The sequence below is a fragment of the Mchenga conophoros genome, linkage group LG1, assembly GCF_057382185.1.
Source record: "Mchenga conophoros isolate Kocher_MC1m ecotype Shallow Benthic linkage group LG1, M_conophoros_male_GT1.1, whole genome shotgun sequence".
In the NCBI taxonomy this organism is placed as follows: Eukaryota; Metazoa; Chordata; class Actinopteri; order Cichliformes; family Cichlidae; genus Mchenga; species Mchenga conophoros.
Window position 1 is genome coordinate 41,440,469 of NC_140526.1, and position 16,435 is coordinate 41,456,903.

Below are 16,435 nucleotides of genomic sequence, written 5' to 3' on the forward strand. Positions count from 1 at the left end.
CATCCCAACTCTTACTTGCCTTCAGTCATCCTCACCCGTTCACTAAAATGAACTATTCGCTCCCTCTGTTCCAGTTGCTTCCTCGATAGGGACTCTCACCACCACACCTACAGTTCACGTCACTAATTTGAATAAGGCTTTGTTTAAATCACAACCTAACTGTCCGTTGAGTCTGCTCTTGGGTCCACTCCCACCTACAGGCCATCTCGGCCACTGAGTGTAGCCATAGATGATAGTATGCAGGGTCAGGGATCCATTTACTTTGTATCAAATAAATGTTTCAGAATTTCACATATTCAAAACCTGTGACCAATATTAATGTAAAGCCATTTCTGTCTCAATGTATTTTGAAAAGAGGTCTAAATGATTAAAGTACTTATTGTGCATCTGGAATCTAATGTGGACTGGACCATTATTTACATAATGAATACCATGCTGTGTTTAAAAGCCTTAAAACTAAAAACTGAGATGTTATACTCATCACTGATTAATAAGGGAATAATAATGGATTGGATTTATATAGCGCTTTTCAAGGCACCCAAAGCACTTTACAATACCACTAATCATTCACTCTCACATTCACTGGTGGAGGCAGCTACAGGTGTAGCCACAGCTGCCCTGGGGCAGACTGACAGAAGCGAGGCTGCCATTTCGCGCCATCGGCCCCTCTGACCAACACCAGTAGGCGGTAGGTGAAGCGTCTTGCCCAAGGACACAACGACCAGGACAGAGAGCCCAGGGATCGAACCGGCGACCTTCCGGTTACAGATACGCTTCCCAACCCCCTGAGCCACGGTCACCCCAACTGTATGAATGAATGAATCAAGGGAGCTAAGTTCTATTTCTCCACTGATTTCTATATAGCTGGACTTCTTTCAGTAATCATAGTTAGTAACAACTAATCATTCAAAAGAATGCAGGTTAAAGGAATTTACATATGAACTTAATTTTTCAGACTCAAGGGCATATTTTATATACAGCAAATGCAACAAATGAAGCGGGCAACTACCTGCACTGTTCTCACACATATAGGACATCGCACAGATGCTGTGTTAGGAGGCCAGCAGGCTAAAGACTGTTTAGTGTTCAATTCTTGATGGGTAACTTCTACAAAGGTTTAGAGCTGGAGTGCATCTGTTGAATCATTTAATTTTGTGTGTTGATTATATAGGTTGCCTCCTTATGGGGCAGCTGTGACTTAGGAGATAGAGCAGGTCATCTAATCCAGAGAGTGGTGCCTCAATCCTTGGCTCCTCCAGACTGCAATTCAAAGTATATTATGGAATTTGTGTCATGTGTGACTGTCAGATGAGGCTTGAAATAAAAAGTTTCTTGAGAGCACAATTAGAATATAAAAAACTATTTAAGTACAATTTATGCAGTTACTCCTAAAAACTCTGGTTTATGTAGTCTTAAAAATGATCTCCTTTTTTATTTGTATTTTTACTGTCCAACAATCATTTGTTCATCCCCTCCCGTCTATGTAAAGTTTTCTCTTAAAAATGAAAAGCAGAATACAAAAAAAACCTTTGACAATTATCAGCAATTCTCCCCACTTGAAACCACGTGTAGGGTTTCAACCCACGACACTTTCCAACAGCTTTGCCGGCCAATGAGAATAGAGAGATTTCTCGGCCTCGGTCGCCTTAAGGTTTAACGGACCCAATCTCACGCGAGTAGAGGCGGACTCCAGCTGTGTGGGCGTGTCCTGCGCTGCAAAGTAATTCCAGCCTGAGTTACTGAAGCTTCTCCTACTTTGGAAAAGTAGAGTTTCCGACCTATGCTTCGCTGAGCGCTTCGGTTTCCTCAAAATAAAGCACTTTTAGTTTTTCTTTCTGCGCTGCTTTGTTTTTATCATGGTTAACAGCCATGTTGTCCCTCTGCTCTTTCTCCTCTGCATCGCATTCACTGGTAAGTATAACAGCTCTTACGCATGAACTCGTTGCCTTGTACGACGGCTGACACAGGGCAGCTGAAGAAATGTCTTTCTGCAGTTAAAAATCCAAATGTTTCTCACCAGTTACTTGTATTCTGTTACGAATAGTCGAAGGCTTTAGATTTTTGAGATCCACAAACTGAGCTCGGATGTTGAACGTGTGTGCTAAGAGTCAGGGAGCACCGGAGCAGACTGTCTCCTCACGCAGACTAGGATAGACTATTTTTGTCCAATGTGGTCGCTGTTTGATGGAGGCTGTCTCTATCCACAGCCCAGTCTGAGCTGGAGACAGATGAAGTAATTCCCAGGCTGCTGTATGGCCAGGAGGCGCACCTATCCGACCACACTACCCGCACCCTGCGCCGCGGTCAGCGCTCCCTGGACGCCGCGAGAGAAGGACGCTCGGAACCAGAAAACATCATCGTCTTACTGCCCGCTTTCGGAAGCAACCTGCATTTAAATCTAACGCGGGATAGCACGTTTCTGTCCAAGGACTTTGTAGTAGAGGAGAGGTACAAGGGGGAAAGCGCTGTGGTAAACAGCTTATCCAAGAACCAGCTATGCTTTTATTCTGGAGCCATCATTAACCATACAGACTCTCTGGCATCAGTTAGCACCTGCGGTGGTCTGGTAAATGTGTCTGCAGTTTCTCTTTGTGTGTGTGTGTGTGTTTGGACTTGTTAATAGGTGTCATATGATTCGATTCAAGCAGTTGGGGTCATATTATTCATTTTCATAAAACTAAAGACTACGTTACAGCAAACTGGCTAGTGAGACTTCAGTCACCTAGTGAAGCACCTCTGAAGCATGATTTTGTAACAACTGCTAATCTCTTAAACCCCACTGACCTGATGGTGGGTCAGTCAGTTCAAAGTCGCACAATGCAGCTCGATACTAACTGTATATTAAGGGCTTGGCAAAACACTGTAATTCAAGTTCCACTCAGCAGTTCTCAACTGCTTCTTACAATCTCCTCAGTGAGTCAAAGATTAGCAACTTCCACTGTGAAACATACCTGTAAGCTGAGCGAGCAGGCCAGGAGTTAACAATTTGTGTTTCTTTCATGCTCTGTGTGTGTTGAGTGGTGCTACGTAATCACTTTGTCCACATCTTGATTAGTGACAGAGGAATAAGGCGATTGCTTCAGTCTTAAAGTATTGCAAGGAAAATACTGCCTAACTACAAAATACTGGATGTTAAATAGTCAAATCTGTTAGTTTGCCAACATCCATCGGAAACTATCACTTTAAAATGTTTTGAGTCACGTACTTTTACTAGCTATAGCAGTCACTGATCTCTGAGGCACTCGTAGAGGAATGGGGTGGGGTTAGTGTTTGGTATTTTGATAATACTCTTATGTAATGGGACTGTGCAGGTAGGGGTCCGGGTTCAGTCCTGGACTCCTGGATTCAACAGGCCTGAGGTCAGTTCTCAAAGCTGTGCTTCTTTATTTTCTCTGTATAGTCTTAGTAGCCACATTTGAGCATTAAACCCACCTACACTGAATGAGAAGATCATTGTCCAGCAGTGAACAGACACATAGTGTGTTCATATGGAAAAACAAAAACTTTGGCAGCTGCAATCCATGAACTTACAGCCTCATATCCTCCTGCATGGTAGCTTATTCTGCGATTCTAAATTGGCTAAGTGGTCAAAGACCAGAAACACGTTACTCACTGTAAATGTGTGCTTACAGTAAGTAATTCTGTAAACTCACATTCACATTACATTACATCTGACTTACAAGTAAACCAACCCTAAATGGGTTACTGAGGGGATGATAACACAATATCACGTCAAAGTTTAATTTTTCCAGGACAAGCAGCTGGATGAAGGTTGGAGAGCAGGTTACTGAGAAAGAACACTGAGGCAGCAAGGGGAATAAAAACTCCTGTTAAACATGCCACAGTTCAGTTAGTGCTGCTTTTACTACTGGAAGAAATTATGTTCCAAAGTAATAACACAAAAGTTGTAAGCAACAAAGCAGAAATGCAATCTGCATGAAAATGTTTCAGTTGCTTGTCCAGTGTTTATAAATGTATTGCAAACTTTATCCATGATTAGTGTTTTGTGGAAATTGGATAAAAACTACTGGCTGACTCCACAGTGGGACTGTAAATGGTTTGCATTTGTATAGCGCTTTACTCAGTCCCTAAGGACCCCAAAGCGCTTTACACTACATTCAGTCATTCACCCATTCACACACACACACTGGTGATGGCAGCTACATCGTAGCTACAGCTGCCCTGGGGCGCACTGACAGAGGCGAGGCTGCCGGACACTGGCGCCACCAGTAGGCAAACATGGGGTTAGTATCTTGCCCAAGGATATTTGGCATGCAGCCTGGAGGCAGCCTGGGATCGAACCACCGACCTTCTGATTAGTGGCTGACCTGCTCTGGCTGTGTAATACACCCCTGCCAGGTTCCCAGTTTATGGTGTGGCTAACAAATAGAAGAAGCCAGCTGGTAAATTACAACCAACGACCCTTTTGTGCTGTTAGGTGAGAGTGCTAACCGCTGCCCACTGTGCTGAGAGAAAGAGAAACGTTTCCTTTTTAAAAATGTATTTATTTCTAAATTGGGACCCATGGCAATGGATGGTAACCATGTCAAGCTCTGGGACACCTGTCAGTCGCACTTTACTGTGTATATGTGTGAGATAGCCTGGCCTACACACACGTGCACAGAGTTGATTTAACCATGTTGCTCAGTTGATCTGGTAGTTGAACTGTTTGTGGTTGGATAAATTTCATAAGAGTGCAAGCCCACTTTGCCCTTGTGCGACCAAGAAGCATAAATGAGACTGATATCTGCATGGCCATCTGTCAGGTCTGCTTGGATTATGGTTTGCTGCATTTCTTTCTTCTATTTTTTTTAACCCGTATTCAAAATTCATCATTGCAGAGTAGACAGGATAGGAGGGCAAGGGAAGACAGAGCAAAAGGCCACAGGTCGCACTCAAACCCCGGCTGTTGCTTTCTAGCAATAAGGCATATGGGCACACGTTTGACCAGTGACCTAAACTGTTTCCTGTTTGCAGTATGTTTATTCTGTATTTGCAGTAAAGATGAGTTTGTTCCTTTGGTGTGTGATCGCCGAACACTTGTTGAAATCAGATCATCCCACATAACTTGGATAAAGCATTACTTGGGTGATCAAATCTCCTTCAAATATTCCAGGACAAGGAAGAAGTGGGAAGGTGTTTTGATGAGAATTAAGGTTTACTTGAAGTTTGCCTGCAGGTCTGGTCCCTGCCTGCTTTCAGTTGGATTTCTTCTGACTCACTGACTACTGGGGCTTTTGTGGACCCATCCAGTCCTTCTTGTTCATCCAGAACTTCCTCACTGGCTGATGAAGACTCCTCTCCCTCTCCAAAAACAGGCCTAGACATTGAATTACAAAAAAGTTCCAGGTTGTTGGTGATTCGTAACTGTTGTGAATCCAGACCCTTGGCCAAAGAATTTCAAGTCAAACAGAGTTTTATTGTCAACCCAACATTATACACTCAAAGTGTACAGTTGGATGAAATGTCATCCTCCTGGGTCGAAGTTACAAAGTGTAGAAATAAAAATAAAATTTCTAGTCAATAGATTTAAAAAAAACAAAAAACAATCTAATTAATCGCACAATTTTTCTGTAATTAATCGCAATTACTTGATCAATAGCCTGGCTGCAATTACACTTTTTCAACTTTATATTTAAGCTTGTAACTGACATTTATGCAACATAATGAAGCAGAATAAACACAAAAAATGTTAAATGCTTAAATTCAAAGAGAATTTGAATAGTTTCAGTCTTTTAACACAGCTTCTCTCCTGTGAAATACAACTTTTTTAAAAACCTATATACTAAGAAGTAAGTATACACTCATATATAATATATATTAGTGCTGTCAAACAATGAAAATATTTAATCAGATTCATCACAGGGTTACTGTGGATTAATTTTGATTAATCACAATTAAATATCATTCATTTTTATTTCAGTTTGCATGAGCAAACAGAAAAAAGGGAAAATATAGGCACTTAACATGTTTATTGAACATCTTAAACCTTCATGTAAACAAAACTCTGTGAACATTTATCCTCTCTCTTCTCAACGATATTAACAGGTCTGCAGTTTGTTGCAATTGTGTCAGTTAATATGTCCGAGGTCGACTTACCGAGCCCCCGATGCTCCGTGATTGGTTTGGTGCAAGATGGGTGACACGTTAGCCAAAGTGCTAGCAGCATCCCTGACTAACGTAGGCTTCGCTTCAATGTGATATTTTAAGATGGAAGTGCTTCGGTGAAAAGAAAATTCCTTCTTGCACAATGTGCAAAATACTTTATGTCGGTCGACTGTTCCATCTTGTTATTTTTTTTAATACTGAAATTTCCCATCGAGAGGGCCAATGTGTGTTTATCATCTTCCATATTGAGTTGATTGGTTCAGCTGCCCGTCACTACCAGATCAACTGCCCATTTGCACATGTGCGAGGGTAACTTTACTTGGACAAACTGCCCGAAATGCGCTGACAGAAACATTTCAGGGATTTTGAGTCATTCTGCACTCCAGATGCGTTAATTGCGTTAAAAAAATGTAGTGGATTAATTTGTGTTAATGCGTTAATTTTGACAGCACTAAAAATTTCAAATACAACAATACAGAACTAAGATAAACTAAGAATAAGTACAGCAGTACTGTAATTGAATAGAAATAGAATAAAAAATAGAAAAATGAGAATAAATAAATACAAGAGTGGAACAGTGTAATATGGAATAGATCAAGTATTGGAAGTGAGAGGAGAGTGTTATATGTGTGATGGAGGGCAGCATGGTGTTCAGGAGCCGGACTGCTTAGTGGGAAAAAACTACCTGGTCCTGATGCTGCAGAGTCATCTTCCGGATGGAAGAGGAGTAAACAGTTGGTGGGAGAGGTGATGCGGGTCAGCCATGATGCTAATGGCTTTACAAATTCAGTGTCAGGTGTAAATACCTTGTAGACTGGGTAGAGAGCTGCCAATAATGCGCTCAGCAGTCCACACAATCCTCTGGAGGGCTCTGTGGTTGGACGCGTTTCAGTTTCCGTACCAGACTGTGATAAAGCTGGTTAAGATGCTCTCTATGGTGCCTGTGTAGAAGGTGCTAAGGATAAGGATGGGTTTGGGGAGGTGCACCTTCTTCAGTCGTCTCAGGAAGTGCAGTCGCTTTGTGCTTGAATTTCTTAATCCCCTAGGGTCTAGTGTATAATTACACATTTGTGACTACTTTTGATTTTACCTTTGTCTGAAATTACAGTTACATTTTCATTTTGACATTCTGTGTTAGCACAATTGATCTAAAAGTGCACGAAAAATATCAAATTTAAATTACTTATGAAGTTTTTTTTTCTGTGAAAACCACAAACATGTTTCTGTTTACATTTTCACAACTTGAAATGCAAATATAAATTGTCAATTTTAAAATGACAGAACAATTAGGCGTCACAATAAGATCCAAAAAATAGTTTCTCTGCATCACAAAACAGGGTTTGCATTGCAATCTGCCATTGGTCACTTTTTGGCTAGCAACTGTGACATTCACTAGTGCCCTTTTTGTTCTGACTTCACACTAATTAACATAAGACAAGACACTATAGTCATGTCCAAATTCATGGGCTGCATCCTCCTGAGGACCCGGCCTTTGCGGTCTACGTGGGCCGGGTCCTCAGAAGGTCGGGTAGGCTGGAAGTAAGCGGCTGTGAAATTGGACGGTCCAGCCTTCAGATTAGCGTCACCGCTGTCTCGGTGGAGTTTAATAAACTCAGCCGTCTGCTCCCTGCTATCTAAAATATAACAGGACACTGGAGTAAACTCTCCACCATCTCACACGTCTGTTTAATCAGTTTTCTGTCTGACGTTTAGTCAGCTGTGTGAAAACCAAGGAGGAACCCACCCGGGGGATTAATAAAGTTTTATTTTATCTAATCTTATCTAATAACTTTAATCTCAGCCAAACCGATTTACTCACGAACAAACAAAACACTGAAATAAGCCAAACCATAACATTTTTAGGTTGTCTAAGTGACTTATATATTACATTTAACCCGAGCAGCGAAAGTCCGCGGTGATCTGAACATGATGTGCCGGGAGTTTGCCGTTCTCTGCGGCTCTAATGACCCTCGAGCTCCCGGCTAGCTATCGACCCAGGAAGATTAATAAGAGTAATTTTAAAACTTAGTAGCGGCCGCCATTGCCGGAAACTGGAGTTTGGCTGGGCCACGCCATGAATTCTGGGATATGGTGGGCCACGAAGGACACACCCGACCCATCCTTCAAATTCGGGGAAAAGGAGGACGCATTTGTCGGCTGCATTCGGAGGAGTCTACGAATTTGGACAGCCTTCGGCGCGTCGCTGTGACGCAATTGGTCTACAAATGCGTCCTCAGGAGGATGCAGCCCATGAATTTGGACACCCCCTATATACTCCAAACACGCTAAATGTCACAAATCTCTCACATCTCAAAACTCTCTCGCTGCCGTCTCTCCCAAAACGTTTCTCTCTTCCTAAACAACTAAACGCCACATGTTGGCATAGAATATTTTTGATTGGTTGAAATTTGTAATTTTTATTTATTTTTTTATTTTTTTACACCAATAGGAAAGAAATGTCATGGATTTTTTTTTTTTCACGGTCCTTAGAAAATGCAATTTTTACTGAATCTTGCCACACTAAACCTGATATTTATTTGTCTTGTTTTACATGTGCTATCAACACAATTTCAAAACTGTTGTGTACATAGTTTCAACTCTGCACTTTCAGCACAAGTTGAAATGGAAACTCAGTGTGGGTGCATCTTGTTGCTATGTCATCTTGAATGGGTCATATGATTTGGGTGTGTCCATTGATCCCAGAGGGTAAATCTAGTTAAATCATGCTCTGATAGCTTTCAGAGGCACTCTTTTGTGTGAGGTTGGTCAGAGGGCTGGTCAGCTCCACGAAATTTGGGATGAACCTACAGAAGTAATCAGCCAACCCCAAGAACTGCTGCATCTCATTTTTTTTTGGTCTTGGGATGAGAACAGGATGCAACAGCTGGAGTCTTCTCCATCTGCATCTGCACACTTCTTTGGGTTGGTGGTGAACCCCTGCAGCACTGCGGCATCTCGCTGCATATGCTTCGCCCAGGTGTCACTGTGGATCATGACATCATCCAGGTACACGGCAGCATGTTGATGCAGCTCTCCATCAGACACTAGACAGAATTGGTAAAAACAAGGGATGGAGAAAGCAAATTTTTTCGTAGACGTTGGAGTCAAGGGAATCTGCTGCTAGCCAATGATCAAGCAAAAAAAAAAAAAAAAATACAATAGCAAGGTGATTAATGTAATGATTTAATACAACTTCATGTATATCTGTTTGATAAAGCTTAAGTTGGATCATATACACATTTGACTTGATGTGCCACTAATAAAGAGGAAAACCTTTTAGTAATGGCTAAAGTCTGGGTCAACAAGACTGAAGGTATCTTGCTGCTCAACAGAGCTTTTGTGTGATTTATACAAGAATGCTGGTCCAGTGCATATATAGACTGCATCAAGCTCAAAGCCAGTGAGAACTGAGAAAGAATCGGCTCGAAAAGTTATATCGGCAATGGAATCGAAATCGCTAATTTCTTATTGATTTCCATCCATAACTCCAAGGCTGTCTCCTCGACAATAAGCTCTTCCCGGCAGTGCTGGCTGTGGAAATTGCTGAGGTCTAATCTGGGTATGGTGGTCTTGGTTGTTTTGAGGTATGCTACAGCACTGATGGCCTTGGTTGAAGCATCTGAGAAGGTACAACTCTGGTCCAGTGAGTAGAACATTGTTCAGAGAGATGCCGTTGTTTTGTGCGAGTCAAAAACTACTCTGGTCTGGTCTGGCTTTCTCGGTTCAGCCAAAAGCCAGATCCTTAAGTTCAGCAAGTAACAAGCAGATGAGCAGTCAGGCTGCAGCCTCTCTTTCTACCTCATGTTTCTGATCGCATGTGCTGGTTTTCATCTTTGCTTTGTGTGGTCAGCTTTGTATTCTACTAAGAGAAAGATCTTAGAGATGGATGTCCTCATTAGGAATTTGTGTTGGTGTGTGGGGTTGGAGCCTCAGGTTTATATTGTTAAAGGCTGATCCTGATACAGTGTGTTTTAGCTGTTTTACAGAGTAACGTGAAAGATTAGATTAGATTAGATGAAACTCCCCTCCAGAGAGGAGTTAAACAGTTTGATGGCGTGTGGGACAAAGGAGTTTTTAAGTCTGTTAGTTCTTCTCTTGGGGAGAAGCAACCTGTCACTGAACAGACTCTTCTGGTTGTTAATGGCCGTGTGCAGAGGATGCCCAGCATTGTTCATAATGTCCATCAGTTTCTTTAATGTCCTTTTCTCTGCCACTGTCACCAGAGTGTCCAGCTTCATGCCGACCACAGAGCTAGCCCTCCTGATCAGTTTCTCCAGCCTGGATGAGTCCTTCTTTGCTGTGCTGCTCCCCCAGCACACCACAGCATAGAAAAGTACTCCAGCAACCACCGACTGGTAAAACATCCTCAGGAGCTTCCTGCAGATGTTAAAAGACCTCAGCCTCCTGAGGAAGTACAGTCGGCTTTGGGCTTTTTTATACAGGTGCTCTGTGTTGCATGACCAGTCCAGTTTATTGTCTACCCACAGCCCGAGGTACTTGTACTTGTTGACCACCTCCTCCCCCTCTATCTGAACCGGCAGTGGACCTTCTCTGGACCTCCCGAAGTCCACAACCAGTTCCTTAGTCTTTGAGGTGTTGCAGGTGGTTTGTGTGACTCCATGCGACAAAGTTCCTCACCAGACTTCTGTACTCCTCTTCCTGATCATCCCAGATACACCCCATGATGGCTGTGTCGTCTGCAAACTTCTGAATGTGGCATAATTCAGAGTTGTAGCAGAAGTCAGAGGTGTACAGGGTGAAGAGAAGAGGGGACAGCACAGCTCCCCGTGGTGCTGCAGACCACAGTGTCACAGCCTGACGTACTGTGGTCTGTCGTTGAGGTAGTTTGAGATCCAAGCGACCAGGCAGGGGTCCACCTGCATCCTGTTCAGTTTCTCCTGAAGCAGACAGGGCCGGATAGTATTGAAGGCACTTGAAAAGTCAAGAAACAGGATCCTGACCGTGCCTTTTCACTTGTCCAGGTGTGAGTGGGCTCTATGCAGGAGGTACAGGATGGCATCCTCCACTCCGACATCCGCCTTGTTTGCGAACTGTAGTGGGTCCTGGGCATGTTGTACCTGTGGTCGGAGGAGGATGTAATATTTGCAATCATGACTTTTTTGAGTAACGACTCCAACACAAAAAACATGCACAAACATTTAACCCACAGCATGAATTCATTTGCAAGAGAGGACTTTCTTTATTGCTACTTCAGGCGACTGTCCAAACAGAACCAAAGAGAACCCAACGACAACTGATAAGAGACTCGATACACAATCGACTTGATAAGTGAAATCGATAGTTGCTAAATTCTTATCTAATTTCCATCCCCAGTAGTGACTGATGAGACTGTGATAAGAATTAAACATAGGTGATTCAAATCTCTCATACTTAAAAACTGGATTTTACCATATAAATAAACTGTATTTCAGTGTAATAATGTATAAAAAGCATGGGAAAGAGCAGTAGTTCTAAAATTTGATATTCTCACAGTTACACTATATCATTTAACCAAACCCATTTCTCACTTGCTTTCGCTGTGCAGCACTTGATAGGTTAAATCAAACTTTCATGAATCAATTTAATCTCTTTAAAAGTTTTGAAACTCTGAGAATAGAGAAAGTTTTAAAGTTACCACACATCCCTCCAAATACAGCTATCTTTACATACTTTGCATAGTTTTGATATATTTACTCTCCAGTAACTGACTGGTATCATATTCATATGTTGATGGAGCTGTAGAAATCCTTTAATCCATCCTCCAGACCACATTCTGCTGGCTAACATCATTTGTTAGTCCTGAGGTTCAGCTGGAAGTGGAATGTCTGCACAAATGCTGGAACAGGCTGAGCTGTATTTTATGGCATACCACACCATTATAGTCAGAGGAGGCCTGTTTATAGTAAATGCAGAGTATAATTGTCCATTGTGTTTATACTATACTAAACCTTATTCTGTTTTACTGATTTGAAGCCATTCAAAATAGAAAATAAAACTGTCAAATGCTTCTTGAAAAAATCTGTAAGACTTCAAATTAAACAGGATTGCCCTGTGTAGGAGGCAATCAAATGTAGTTAGCTCGGCTATTAAATTTGAATTGCTATTGTATACAAGTAGCACCAAATCAGGTGATCAAGAATTCAGGGTTACTATTAATTAGGGATGGGAATAGTCCAATTCATTGGAATCGTTAGTCTGCCTGCCTATCGATCCCGCTTATCGGTTCTTGCACTCTCGCTATGATTAGCTGATTGCAGTTTGTGTGTTGAAGGAGGAAAATGGTGTTTACAGCGTGGATATAGACATTACTTTTATTTTTATTGGATAAAAGCATGAGACCATGAGAGATGGTAAAGTGGAGACTGCTCCAGGTCAGAAACGGCTGCATTATGCTGCTAACACTTCAGCTTTTTGCAAGCACCTGCACAGGCAGCATACTAACGCTAAGCTAGCCAATAATGGTCTTAATGTGCCTCATGACAAGCCTCTCGAAGCACTTCATCATAATGGGTGTGAGTGTAATGGGACGGTAGTCGTTGAAGCAGGACACCAGAGACTTCCAGAGACGATCATGGTGGCCTTGGTTGAAGCAGCGTCCGCATTACTGCAGCTGCAGCCCCAATCCGTCTGTCAATCTCCGGCTCCCTTCTCCCATCACTCGCGAACAAGACCCCGAGTTACTTGAACTCCTCCACTTGGGGCAGGAACTCATCCCCGACCCGGAGTGGGCACTCCACCCTTTTCTGGCTGAGAACCATGGCCTCAGATTTGGAGGTGCTGATCCTCATTCCCGCTGCTTCACACTCGGCTGCGAACCGCTCCAGTGCGAGCTGGAGGCCCTCACCCGATGAAGCCAACAGAACCACATCGTCTGCAAAAATCAGAGATGAGATTCTGAGGCCACCAAAGCGAAAGCCCTCCGCCACTTGGCTGCGCCTAGAAATCCTGTCCATAAAAATTATGAACTATGAAATAATAAATATTCAAAAGAGAAAAATCAGTTTTCAGAATTAACTTCTGGGATGGGAAGATCATTTGTGGATGTAGGCTTCCCCGCATCCTTCTGTCTCTTCATGTAATCCCAGACACACTCGATGATGTGGAGATCAGGGCTCTGTGGGGGCCAGAGCATCCTTCCCAGTACTACTTCTTCTTCTTTATGCTGAAGATAGTTCTTAATGACTTTGGCTGTACGTTTGGGTTTGCTGTCCTGCTGCAGAATACATTTGGGGCCAATAAATAATCATTTATATTTCTGAAAACATTCTTTGCTTACAGCACCTGCCTAAAACTGTTGCACAGTACTGTAGATGGAATAGAAAAGCATGAACTAAACAGTCATGAGTGTGGTATAGTCCGGGAGAACGGAAATAGACAGGCCATTCACAGTGATCTGTTGTTTTTCCCAAGCAAGCGGCAGGATATTTGCACATTCTTACAGGTAGTGGAGATGGGCAATGATGATCCGTGGTGGAGCCCCCTGTTTGGGAGCCTGTAGAAGTGATCTGTGTGCCCTGTCCAGCAGCGGCGCTCCTTTCAAGCCCAATGCTTCCTTCAGCAGTGCCGAAACGGGATGCAGAGCAGGCGTGTCCCGGGAACCCTCATTATCCTGATGTTTTTCCTTCTTGATCTGGCCTCTAAATTGTCACACTTGTTCTCCAGAGAAACAGCCACATCTGCCAGGTGTCTTTTTGCGTTTATCATCATTGGACTTTTTTGAATCACACTTAATCTGGCCCCAATCCAAGGTGTTAACAAACTTTTTGAATGTGGGAAAAAATTGTTGTAGCAATACACTAGGTAAACAGAATTAACATTACAGCAAAATGTGAACTCTTCTCAGAAATTACTTAAAAAGTACAAACAAATACCTGCAATTATTTTAACTTTCCAAAATTTTACATTATTTTTATTCTGTATTTATTTTAAAAATGTAGAAATAATGGAGCTCTTTCAAATGTAGTACTTTGTTATATCTTCACTATGTTGGAATTATTGGTTGTAATAATAAACAATGTAAATTTACAATAAATATAACTTTTAAAATCATGCTTTTCTTGCTCCAGGACCAGATTTCCCAACACAGTCATAATAATTTCAGGTTGTATATGTCTTGACAGATGGGTTTTATCCAGATGGGAGAGGAGAGCCTGTTTATCCAGCCTGCTGTTGTACATGACCCATCCCTGTCATTCTCCGGTCTTAAACACCAGCTTCTGCGGCAATCACGTTCAGCCAAGACCAAATCTGGTCTAGATTTTAAGCGGTCCAACTACTGTGGGGCTGTACAAGGTGAGTGACACATCGAGACTGAATAGCGGAGGTCATATGGTTATAGTGACACTGACAGCAGAAGTGGTTTAGAATGATAGTTCAGGAACTTGGATGAGGTTGACAAGATGATTGGTCACGGTTAAAATTATTTGTACAAATGCATTCATGTGTATGTGTGTTTTTCCACAGGTACAGCACTGTTTAAATGTACATTCTGTTAGAACACTCTAAAGCAATGACAAAAGCCAACTTTTCGACTTTGAAAAGTCCCCGCAGGGGACATGGGAGAAAAAAAAAATTAAGACGGACTCGGGATCTCGCAAAAGTTTTAGCCGCATTCTTTGGAGGCCGCCAGCTCGAAGCCGACTGGGAGGTCGAGGCACGATGTGCCGGGAAAGCGGTGTTCCTCCCGGCTGTAGTAGGTCTCGACCTCCCGTTAGCTTCGAGCTAGTGGGTGTCAGATCTCCGAAAACGTCGGAGCACTTTTGCAAATATGTGATGTCTTGTAAACCGAGCAGGTATCTGACGTTTACACAGCTACATTCATGCCTCAAAATATCTTAAAGGTGTATTTTGTGACCCAGAAAGAGTAATATTACAACTAAGTAGCTGCTGCCATTGTTGGAATTCAACTTTTGCGAGATCCCGAGTTAGTTTTGCGAGATCTCGCAAAAGTCCATCTTAATTTTTTTTTCTCCCATGTCCCCTGCGGGGCTCCGTAGTAATTTGCAATTGGGGGAAAAAAAATTGATTCACCAGAAAAGACCAAGAAATTGCAAGTGATGAAATTACAGCAACGAGAAGACCATTTTAGAGAAATATGTGTAATAGCACTCAAACCACTTTAGACAACGTGCCCCATTTACTCAAATTAGTGAATTCCTATAAGCACGTTGCCTAAATGCTTTCTATGTAAACATCCACACACATTCACAGTATCTTGCCCAAGGCAGCACTGCTGACTGGCTGCCAGGGAATCAATCCACCAATTTTGTAATTAGTGGATGACCTGCTCTGCCTCCTGAGCTACAGTCACTGTAGGTTTTTCATGAGAGAGAACACAAATGTGCTCCAATTATAAGTTTTCACAATTTATTATCAAAACGGTTAGAATTTCACTTTAGTTTTTCATGTTGCCATGGACCTTCTCTCTCTGGCTCAGAGACAAAAGGCTGCCGCGCCCGGGCGCTAAACACGTTTCTATTGCAAGTCACAAAAACATAACGATAACATGATTGGTGGAAAGAGTTCGGGGTGGCCTTGGGTCTGATGTCAGCTCACGTTTCTTCTTCTGCAACTTTCTGGGCATCTCATTATTTGGAAACGCACTTCATGCTTCTGCCAGCTACATTTCCGTTACCCTTGTCTTGTACGTACCACAACCTCCACATTTTTGTGAAGGGGTCGTAGTCTGTTAGTATCAGAGTGAATCCAAAACTATTCTACAATAGACAAAACACAAAAATGTTACGCCAATGATGAGGCATTAGCTCTAAAAATAAAAATAAATCCCTCCTTTTATACCTTTCAAGGTGTAAATTGATTAAAAGAATAATCTGTCATTCTTTTAATAATAGTTACTGGACTTGCAGGCTATAAGCCTAGCTTATCAAAAGAGTGCAACATGAGGTCAACTGGAAATGTCTGATCACACTATTGTTACATAGTGAAAGACAACAAGAAACCTTTAACACATGAGAGGAAGTGTCCTATTTCAGTATCCTTGATCTCATCCTCACTTTCCAGGTCCTCCAGCATACTCCAAGAATCTTAACCTGTTTATTTAAGAATGAAAGTGCAGGATACAGGATACCACACTTTCTACGTACAGGGGAGGTGTGTATACCTAACACCTCCCTGTTCTGTACCACCCTCAGTCATGTGGAACAAACAAACAAACCTGCAACGGTATTTTGAGAGTAAATTAGCCAATTAAACAGTAGACTTTATTAATGCGGTACAGTTTTTATGGAAACTTACCCAACAGTATGAATTTAAATCCATTTGCAACTTAATTAAGAATAACACCAATTTATATCAAAATCTTTATTGA

The 16,435-nt window shown here is 42.1% G+C and overlaps 1 protein-coding gene across 1 annotated transcript in view; it reads left to right on the forward strand.

The window, feature by feature from the left end:
- The first annotated feature begins 1,724 nt into the window (after positions 1–1,724).
- Positions 1,725–16,435, forward strand: part of adamts17 (ADAM metallopeptidase with thrombospondin type 1 motif, 17) — a 98,289-nt gene continuing 83,578 nt past the window's right edge. The window contains exons 1-3 of the mRNA XM_085278698.1: positions 1,725–1,911; positions 2,208–2,566; positions 14,229–14,400. Of these exons, the coding sequence (XP_085134824.1) occupies positions 1,857–1,911; positions 2,208–2,566; positions 14,229–14,400 (586 nt within the window). The 5' untranslated portion in view covers positions 1,725–1,856. The remainder of the gene's footprint in view (positions 1,912–2,207; positions 2,567–14,228; positions 14,401–16,435) is intronic.